The 10,423-nt window shown below is 47.5% G+C and overlaps 2 protein-coding genes across 9 annotated transcripts in view; both read left to right on the top strand.

Moving 5' to 3' along the window:
* Positions 1–1,897: 1,897 nt before the first annotated feature.
* CKS2 (CDC28 protein kinase regulatory subunit 2) lies at positions 1,898–5,450 on the top strand. Its single transcript, XM_075740502.1, has 3 exons — positions 1,898–2,146; positions 3,642–3,769; positions 4,988–5,450. Exons 1-3 carry the CDS (start codon positions 2,088–2,090, stop codon positions 5,038–5,040), a joined length of 240 nt encoding a protein of 79 aa, XP_075596617.1. The 5' UTR covers positions 1,898–2,087; the 3' UTR covers positions 5,041–5,450.
* A 3,972-nt stretch (positions 5,451–9,422) lies between these two features.
* The window catches only part of SECISBP2 (SECIS binding protein 2), a 28,262-nt gene continuing 27,261 nt past the window's right edge, over positions 9,423–10,423 (top strand). For all 8 annotated transcript variants that reach the window (XM_075740524.1, XM_075740526.1, XM_075740523.1 and 5 more), the window contains exon 1: positions 9,423–9,567. In XM_075740524.1, coding sequence (XP_075596639.1) covers positions 9,526–9,567 — 42 coding nt within the window. In that variant the 5' untranslated portion in view covers positions 9,423–9,525. The remainder of the gene's footprint in view (positions 9,568–10,423) is intronic.

The following is a 10,423-nucleotide window of genomic DNA, read 5'->3' as shown; positions in this document are numbered from 1 at the left end:
TCCTAACCCTGGGTTACTAAAACCAGCATGTCAGTTCTGTTAGCTCTACCAGTTGCCTGACAAAATGGTTGTTCAATCCCGAGGAGCAAGAATTTTCACAATAATCTGAGGGATCTCAAAGAGAATTGGATGCAGATCTGCCCAAGGATCCTTTTAATCCTCTTCAAAATTATGATTTGGTATAATTATGAGTATTTGCAATAGAAAGAAAACTTTTTTAAAAGGACTACAGGCTTTCACTTCTGAGTGAACTCAAAGGAGGCTTATACATAGGCTTCCATAAAGATCAATTTTCTCTCATGTTCAATACTCATAAAATAAGCTGAAAGGTTATAAAGAAGGCACATAGATGAAACGTCTTCCATCCAGTAGAACCCCTTTGTCATAGTGGTTTGAACTCTTCTTCCATTATTACACAACAGCTTTCCTACCAGAAATTATTGTATACTCTCTACCTTAAATATTCAAAAATAAGAGTTGTACTACCTGAAACTAAGCTAAAAACCCCATACTCCTGTTTTGAATAATCCAACCTTAGAAAACTCAGAGGTAGTTTGTACATGTACAATTATACTGGAATTGGTATTCCTGCTGAAGATCTTTGTTACCAAAAGAAACTTCACACATTTAACTACAGCAGTAGAAAAATACTGACTTCATTTTGCCTGCAAATGACCTATGTCGACATGCCCTAAGATTCAGTCCAGTTAAGAGAAAAATATTACTGCTGAATTATGTAAGTGTTCCTTTTAATGGTTATAAGGCGTGAGACTGACTTAAACTTAAGCATTTAACACATCAGGTGGCAGTATCTGTAAAAATAATGCTGCTAAAAGCAATGATCCCTATTCATGCATGTGCGTCAGCACTTGTGCTTCACAGGGCCTTGATTTTTTTTTCCCCATCAGAAGAGTTTTCAGACAGATGTATTACATAATCAGAGACAGTACCTGTGTTTCTGGTAGCACCATGAAAACAGAAAATTATAATCTTTTTACTACAGAGGCGTGACAGGAGACGAGGCAGGAACATGCCTGACAAAATCTGAGGAAGAAAGTAAAGGTGACCTCGCCCTTTCTGGCAACGTTTCCAGTAGGCTTACCTCATCACAGGGCAACTACACCCAATATATACCATGGGAGTCCAAGGAAAGCACAGATTTCAGTATTTACCTACTAAAAAAACCTGATGCCATAATTAACATTTGTATCCTAGGAACTGCAGTGCCTCTTATCAAATCCTGCCAAGTTGCTACTCATTTTTCACCATTAATGTATTTACTGCGCTATTTTGCTGGGTAAGAACGCACGTAAGCTGAAATCCTGCCCACAGACCCCACGCGGCTCTCAACACACCAGCACCCCATGTTTTCTGTTTGTGCTCTGAGCAAGCAGCACAGAGGTACTACAAATACCGTGGCCTTTCAAGTCAGGGGAGCAGCCATGTTTGTGAAGTAACCATAGTCCTGCATACCACGAGTTCACGAAACCTGCCGGTCCCTGGCGTGTGCAGTGCAGAAGTGACACCAGGGCACAGCACACGCTTCATTTAAGCCTGAAGCTTTATTAAGAGGCCAGAGAGGCTCCCTCCCGCTGTCTGCCACCAGCAGTCCCCTGGACAGCCAGCACCTCAGCCGCTTCCAACGCAAGGACAGCGCCAAGCAGACGGCGACACCAGCAGGGGGCAGCGCACCGGCCCCCAACAGGCCCAACCACACCCCGCCCCCGCCCCCCTACAGTCTGGAAACTGCTGGAACCGCCCGGCCCCGGCGGCGGCCGGCCAATCACCGCGCCCCTGCGCCTCACGCCCGTCCCTGCCCCGCCCCGCCGCTCTCCCAACCGTCACCGCTCCCTCCCTTACGTAATATTCCCCTGCAGCTTCCGGGGATTGGCGGGAGGGGGAGCGTTCGAGTCACGCGGCGGCGCGGCGGGCGCGGCACGCTATTGGCTGGGCTTGGCAAGGGCCAGTAGGAGTTGAGCTGTTAGATTCAAACTGAGCGGGCGCGGAAGCGGGCGGTTAGTCTGTGGGGTTATTCCTGAGGAGAGCTGGTCTTTTCCTTATTGCTGCTCCCGCCGCCGCCTCTCGCCATGGCCCACAAGCAAATCTACTATTCTGACAAGTACTTTGACGAGCAGTACGAGTACCGGTACGAGGCTGTGGGGGAGCGCGAGGGGGCCGGCTGAAGGGACTAGGAAGGGGTTCCTGCCGGCCCTTTTCGGGGGGGGCGGCTTGGTCAGGCGCCTCTCCTGGGGCTTGTGCGACGCCCTCGGGGAGTAAGCTCCGCCCGTGGCTCTGGCTTCCGTGGGGTCGGAGGGGCTTAAAGCCTGCGGGGAGGGGCCGTGCCTTACCTCTTCGTGGTGGGTTTTTGCGTAGCTTATGACCGGCTGGGGGAGGGGGGGTGGGCGATTCGACTGCTGGTCCGGGCTGACCCTTTCAGGGCGACCGTCTGGCGAGCGGGCAACGCAGGCCCCAGGTAGCGGGCGCTGACGGAGGCAGCGCAGGCCGGGGAGACGTTGCTGTGGCAGAGGTGGGCTTGGGGAGCGCTCGGCCCCGGGTGGCCACCGCCGACGAGCGCGTGTGGGCGGCCAGCCCCGTCCGCCCCGCTGGTGGCGCTAGCGGTAACCGCAGGGCAGGGGCCGCGGCGCTCCCGGGCAGGAGGGCTTGGGCCGGCCGCGCTGCATCGGGCCCCGCCGCCTCACTCGCTTAGATGCCGTATGGAGCTGAATGAAGCAGGAAACTCAAACTCTCGTGTTCGTACTCTACCTAACTAAGAGTAACGTCTGGTACTGTTTCGATTCGAGCTCTGAATGTGGATGAAGCATGCATTTTGATTAATGTATCTGCTTTGAAGGCAGTTCATAAGGCCACGTCAAAACAGTACTAATAAATGTAGTTTGTAAAGCCTTCGAGACAGTGCTCTATCTGCTAGTTTTCAAAGCTATGCTATAGCACCGGTCGGTTCTGGATTATAACTGATAGTGTTAAAGTTCAGTCCTCTAGGCTTACTTGAAAGCATTACTATGAATCAGATATTTTTTTTTTCCTCTGTGTAGAGATCTAAGTGTTCCTCCTACCATCTGATTCTTATGATCTCAAAACCAAGATTGAATGCTTTGCTTTCTATTCAGTGATAAAGGAACTTGCAAATGTGGAGAGCAGGCTGTATGTTTCTCCTCAGCTGACAGATCAGGCTCTTAACTGGTGTGAGCGGTCTTTCAAAATCAGTACTGTAGTCTCTGTGGAAAATACATCATTGGTTACAAAATGCAAAATACAAACAAACAAAAGTGATGTTATCAATCATTCTAAAAGTCCAGAATCCTTATTTTTCAAATAGCTGATGTGACAGCCAATTGCCAGGAACATATATTATTACACAAGTAACATTGATTAGAACATGCAGAAGAATTAGTGACTGTTTCAATATATAGTTGCATTACAGATGTAACGTTTAGTAGACAAAGTGAATATGATACTGGATTATGCACAGATGCTTCATAATCAAATTAGTGGTATCAATTAGCACCCTAGGCTTCCTTATATAGAACACTAGTATTCATAACTGAACTTGCTTATTGTCTTTCAGTGTAGACATAAGCATTAGCATGTGTAGTGTGTGTTTAATTATTAAACCTCTACAGACACGTGATGCTGCCAAGAGAACTTTCAAAACAAGTGCCAAAATCTCATCTAATGTCTGAAGAGGAGTGGAGGCGACTTGGTGTTCAGCAAAGTCTTGGCTGGGTTCACTATATGATCCATGCACCAGGTAAGCAGACTTGAATAGAGTTAGATTAACAAAAGAGTCTAAAATATCAACTGCCTGGTGCTCAACTGAAGTGTGTAGTGCATAATTGCTTGTGCTGTGGAATCCAGCTGGAATTCGCTACTGAATGTTTTGACTCCTCTTTTTCACCTTGCTATTTCAGCCATTTGGCAACAAAGGCAACATAACAGCCTTTATTTTAAACCTCCACATCCTGCTCTCAGAACTGCAAAATGCTAGCAGTGTCCTAGGTATGTGTGGTCTATCGGTAGACAACATGCCAGACTAGAAACTGTTCTACCTCTGCCTATAGAAATAGACTTCTTGTGAGCTCTTGAATAATGTTAGTATCTCAGTTACTGAACCAAATTTTATGTAGCAGTGTATCTTTAAATCACAAAGCTGACACACCTACTTTTGTACAAAAACTTAATAGATGCCCATGTAGACAAGGTCCTGTACTAATGCTCTGAAAAGTCTACAGTATAGTTTGAACTCTAGTTACACAGCCTACTAAAAGCAGCACTTAAAACCAGTCATTCCATTAATGGAGTGTGAAGCCCTAAAACTACCAACTAGGACTGTACTGAAAACAGCCATTCAAGGTTACTTGCCATTGACAAGCCTGAATAAAAAGTAACTGATGAATTGCAGCAGCATGGACTTCCAAGTTTCAGAAGAACTAGGGGAAGGAAGTAGCATAATCTTCCAGTGTTTCCCTTACCTGGGCACCTTTGATACTTTGGGCTTTTTTGGAGGAGTTTACAATTAAGTCTGATCAATAATAATGTAAGCTGGCTTTTGTTGATGCTTGACACTATGTACCTAACAAGGACAGCATCAGCAGTTTGTTATTCTAAGTTATGGTAACAAAGCTCATGAAATAGTTTAATGTAGAGAGACAGAGTTGGTACCAATACTAACTAAAAATACTTTTTTTTTTTCCCCAGTACTTCCTTCCTGTAAGTATCTTAAGTTTATGATACTGACAACATTTGGTATAAAACTCAAAAGCACCCGACTCTTGTAAGGTTACTGCAAAGTTGGTCTGTAAATACTACACATTTGTAGTAGGGGCCATATTTGTGGACTTGATATCTTAATTGGTTTATTATTTGACAGCAAGCTTCAAATATTGTTCAAGCCTTCTTAAATGGAAGAAATCCCTGTAATCAAGACTTAGAGGACAGACTGACACTTTGTTCAATCTTATCTCTGCAGAACCGCATATTCTTCTCTTCAGAAGACCTCTTCCAAAGGATGAGCAGAAATGAACCACTGTCTATTAGTCATCTTCTGGAACTATGTATATGAGTGTATATATGTTGGTAGTATTCAGTGAATACTTTAAGATGTACAAATCATACTTCCGTACCTGTGCATGAGCTGTATTATTCGCAGCAACAAAGCTCAGTCAAATGGAATTCCAAGTAGGCTGCTATGGTGTTCAAAGAGTAAAGTTATCTTCTTCACTGTTAATGTAAGTGCCTATCTGACTTGTCAGTGAATTTTGCTTTATTAAAATTTATGTATTGCATGTCCTGAGTAGATGATCACTTGTTACCTGTGTTTAATAACTGTTACACTCAGCTTTTCTGCTGAAGTGTAGCATGTTCAAATCCAGTGGCTCACCTGTTTAGTAGTAGGCATAAATAAATAAAATCTATTTTAATGCTTTATAAAACCTAAGTGTCTAGACTTCTAATTCACCCAAGAAAAAAATTCATTGTCTAACATGTTGAGTACCTACTTCAGAAAAAATTAACTTAATGAATCTATTTTGTTTCTCTAAGAATTATTTTGCCCTACAGGCCAAAGCTCCTAACCCTGATTTGAACTGGGAACTGCTGGCAATCTGAAAAGAAGGCTGACAGTGATAGGTAATGCTCAGACTAGCTTTTGACATGCTCACATTATGGGACTGTGTAGTTTATGTAGAAAATTTGACAGTTCAATAGATCAGATGGAATTTAACAAAGTTTAACAGTGATTTACCAAGGTTCAAGAAGTTTGATGGCAAGGTTCACCCACAAGCACTGAGGAAGTGGCAGATGTTATTCCTAAGCCACACCTCCATCTTTGAAAGGTCATGGAGAACAGGAGAGGTGCCTGAGGACTGCAGGAAAGCCAATGTCACTCTGGCCTTCAAAAAGGGCAAAAAGGAAGACCCAGGAAACTACAAGCCAGTCAGCCTCACCTCCATCCCCAGGAAGGTGATGGACCAGCTCATTTTGGATGTCATCTCTAAGAATGTCAAGGAAAAGAAGGTTATTGGGGGGGCGGTCCACATGGATTCACCAAGGGGAAATCATGCCTGACCAATCTGATAGCCTTCTATGGTGATATGACTGGCTGGGTGGATGAGGGGGAGAGCAGTGGATGTTGTCTGCCTTCAGTAAGTCTTGACACTGTCTCTCATAATATCCCCATAGGTAAGCTTAGGAAGTGTGGGTTGGATGAGTGGACAGTGAGGTGGGTTGAGAACTGGCCAAATGGCAGAGCCCAGAGGGTTGTGTGAAGTGGTGCAGAGTCTAGTTGGAGGCCTGTAGCTAGCGGTGTGTCCCAGGGGTCAGTACTGGGTCCGGTCTCGTTCAACATATTCATCAATGACCTGGATGAGGGGACAGAGTGCACCCTCAGCAAGTTTGCTGATGATACAAAACTGGGAGGAATGGCCGATCCACCAGAAGGCTGCGCTGCCATTCAGCGAGACCTGGAGAGGCTGGAGAGGTGGGTGGAGTGGAACGAAATGAAATTCATCAAGGGTAAGTGTAGGCTGCTGCTCCTAGGGAGGAATAACCCCAAGCACCAGTACAGGTTAGGGGTTGACCTGGGAGTCCTGGTGGACAACATGTTCTCCATGAACCATCAGTGTGCCCTTGTGGCCAAGAAGGCCAATGGTATCCTGGGGTATCACTTGAGAAGAGCGTGGCCAGCAGGTCGAGGGAGGTTATCCTCCCCCTCTACTCTGTCCTGGTGAGGCCACGTCTGGAGTTCTATGTCCAGTTCTGGGCTCCCCAGTTCAAGAAAGACAGGGAACTGCTGGAGAGAGTTCAGACAAGGCCTGCGAGGATGTTGAGGGGACTCGAGCATCTCTCGTATGAGGAAAGGCTGAGAGAGCTGGGTCTGTTTAGCCTGGAGAAGAGAAGGCTGAGAGGGGATCTCATCAATACTTGTAAATATCTAAAGGGTGGAGGATATCAAGAGGATGGGGCCAAATTCTTTTCAGTGGTGCCCAGTGACAGGACAAGGGGCAACAGGCACAAACTGGAAAACAGGAAGCTCCATCTCAATATGAGAAAAAAAACAACTTTTCTGTGAGGGTGACCAGGCACTGGAAGAGGCTGCCCGGAGATGTTCCTGAGTCTCCTTCTCTGGAGATAGTATAAATCCGCTTGGATGCGATCCTGTGCAACCTGCTCTAAGTGATCTTGCTCTAGCAGGGTGGTTGGCCTAGATGATCTCCAGAGGTCCCTTCCAACCCCTGCTGTTCTGTGATTAATTACTGCATGGAAGAAATCTGCAAAGGAAAACTGAGTTAAATTGAGTAAGAATGATTTGCACAGAGACCAGAGATGCAAAAGAGTAAGGAAGACCCTCCCATTGAGTCACAAGGTTCAGAGTGGACTCCCTTGCTTTCTAAACATTTCATGGAGCCTAGGTGTGGCCAGGTTCAATCATAGTCTCAGACTTAGACAATGGTTTGTGTCTAATGGAACTATCTATACAAAGTTTATAATAATTCATGTTGACTAGCTACATGGATTAGTAATGTTTCATTAGTATTAATTTGGCACGCTATCAGTCACTTACCAAGGATCTGTCACAAGTAAGGGATCTCTCTGCCTTGGGTAAGGAAAGATCTTTTAGTCTCAGGTAAGGACTCTAACCCTGAGAGGTGTCCCTGCTCAAGGGGAGAGTCACCTGGTATGCAGCCCAGCTGCAATTCAGGGAGAGCTCAAACTGGGCCCATCCTGGTGGTAATATTTATAGAGTGAAGTACTTGGCTGCTGGTCAATAGTGTAGACAAGACACATGTCTTCATTTTAACTGTCATCTTGTTCTGAACTTTGGTTATCTTACGTTTTTGGGCTCCAAAACCACCTTTTGAAATATTTTTCCACAGCATCTTCACTCCCTTGTAGGTGAGCCAGGGGCTTTCCAGCTGGCAGGTTCACCACAGGGCATAAGGCCTGCTGCTCCTTAGTCAGCCTAAACCAAAGTACACCCTGGGGCCAAATGTATTTGTCACAGGTGGTCAAACACTGGAACAAGCTCCCTGGGGAAGTGGTCATGGCCCCAAGCCTCCTGATGTTCAAGAAGTGTTTAGACAATGCTCTTAGAGATACGGTTTACCTTTGAGGTTGCCCTGTGTGGAGTCAGCAGTTGGACTTGATCCTTGTGGGTCCCTTGGTATAAACTTGTCTGAAGTATTTCATAGAGATTTTTTTTATGCTTGCTTGCTTTACTTCAGTAGTACCAGTTTATCTTTCTGCTGCAAACTTGTTAGTCTGGGGTTTTGCCCTGCACTTCCTGTCTTGCATCCTGTTTTCTTGTAGCTTGTACTCTGCAGTCTCGGTTTAGAAGTGTTGTCAAGTAAACAGTGCTTTTCATATGACAAAAGGAGCTGTTGGTTGTAGGGCAGCATAAACTCAGTTTCCGCAACGTATTAAAAAAAAAAAAAAGTCAGCACTAACACAGTGAAACTCTGATCAGCCCCTTTTTAGGAAGGACATTGCTTTGTGTGCCAGCAAAGGTGAGCTGCTGGATGCACTCTATCTGGCAAGTAATAAATTGCATCAAAATAGTCACTGTGGCATCTTGGGACCCTATACTAACAGCAGTACAATCAGATTATTTTTTTAAAAGGTGCTTCAGTATGTGTTTGAAGAAGTGTGTATAGTACCAATGATTGTGTCAGGTTCATTTCAAATGCAAGCTCGCATTACATCTGTGCAGAAGTTGGAAGGCCAAGGAGCTATGTGCATGTTCCTGTTTTGAACTGACAAAGTACATGGTCTGCCTGTGTAATGTGCTCTTGCAATTAAGGTCATTATGATGATGATGGTGGGCAGAAGTAAGTAACCTGCTAAATCTGTGGAGGAAAATGATGCCTGTGGTCTTTCCTCTAATGTTGCTAGAGCTGTTATGTCTGTGGTGGTCAAACGGTCTGTAAGAGGTTCTCAGTGCTCAAGTGCAAGACTTCATACTCTTACCCCGCAGAGGGGGGCTCTCCGCATGCTGAGCAGACACCTTAAATAGAAGAACCATCAGTAATAATGTTGTTGAGCTGTGTTAAAGCCGTGTTTTTCCCCAGGGCTTTGGCACCAGAGTCTGGGCTGCTGTTGTTTGATGTCCCACTGCCACTGGTGGTCCTTACGAGGCTTCCTGCTGCTGTCACTGTGCATGCCCGCCTGCGAAGATCAGCTGGGACAGGACGGAGCCCCAGACCCTGTCTGCACCTCTTCCCTCAACTACTCTGCCGGGGCCGGGGCTGCTCTTCGCTGGTTTCTCCAGCTCACGGCCGCAGGTTACGTGGCTGTGCTGCAAACCTTCGCTGTTTTCCCGGACACCGTTCCGGACCGCGGCCCTCCGCGCGCTGTCCATGCGGCCTGGGCCGCGGGGGCGGGACCGACGCGCCACTGTTTCTCTCCCTCGGCGGTGACGTCATCGCGGCGCGCCGCTGCGCCTCGCCCGAGGTGGCCTGGAAGCGGGCTGCAGTGGGGGCTGCGGGGCGGGGGCCGCGGCCCGCCCACGCCATGTCCGCGGAGAGGCGGCCGGGCTCGGGCCGAGGCGGCGAGGTAAGGGCGGCGGCAGCAGCTCCTCGCAGTCCCCCGCTCCTTCTCCAACTCCTCCCGGCCTGTTGCGTAACGGAGGTGCGGAGCCGCCTCCGCCCGGCGTGGGAGCCGTGGGCGGCCTGCCTCGGCCCGCAGCGCTCTCGGGGCCCGCGGGAGCTGCCTTTCTCTCACCCGGCGGCCGGGCTTTCGGAGGCCGGGGGCTGCCCGCGCAGAGGCGGCTGCGTCCGGCGCCGCTTGGCCGAGCGCCCCTTCTGCCCAGGGGCCTCGGCCGGGCCGGGCGGCTCGCACCGCGCCTTGAGTCAGCCTTTGGTTCAGGACAGGGCAGAGGAACCTTCTGGAAGGGCAGAACCGGGGCGGGAGGGCGGCTCAGGTTGATGCACGGCGAGTCCCTCCCCACCACCTGGGAGGGGGAACCCCAGAGAAGGCTTCCCGTGAGCCGAAGTATGAAACCCACGTCTTACTGAGAGAGTGCGGGGTTTGCTGCAAGGGCAGGTAGACATCCCAGTCACTTTCAAGATGGGTGCACAAATTCTAACCGGTAACAATGGCGTTGCAGCGCACATGGACTTATTTCCTGGTCAGGCTCAGGGGTCCTTAAAGTTAGTGATTAGCCTGAAATCATAGTTGCTTCCACTACGCGTTTAGTGAATAAGGTATTCTCAATAATTGTTCGATATTGCTTTGCTTTAATTACCTCCCAAGCTTATGTTTTCATATTTATTAGTGTACTTCACTGTGCAAATATCATGTTTTACGTAACGTCACCGTTCCAGTGGGTGTTCATTGTACATTTGACTCTGCCTAGTAAATTCAGAAACGGAAGAGTTTGCGGTTAATTCTAATTTACTTTGGGCTGTCA

This window comes from Balearica regulorum, chromosome Z (assembly GCF_011004875.1).
Source record: "Balearica regulorum gibbericeps isolate bBalReg1 chromosome Z, bBalReg1.pri, whole genome shotgun sequence".
NCBI lineage: Eukaryota > Metazoa > Chordata > Aves > Gruiformes > Gruidae > Balearica > Balearica regulorum.
Note: the sequence above shows the minus strand (reverse complement) of the source record. Positions and strands in the feature narration are given on the sequence as shown.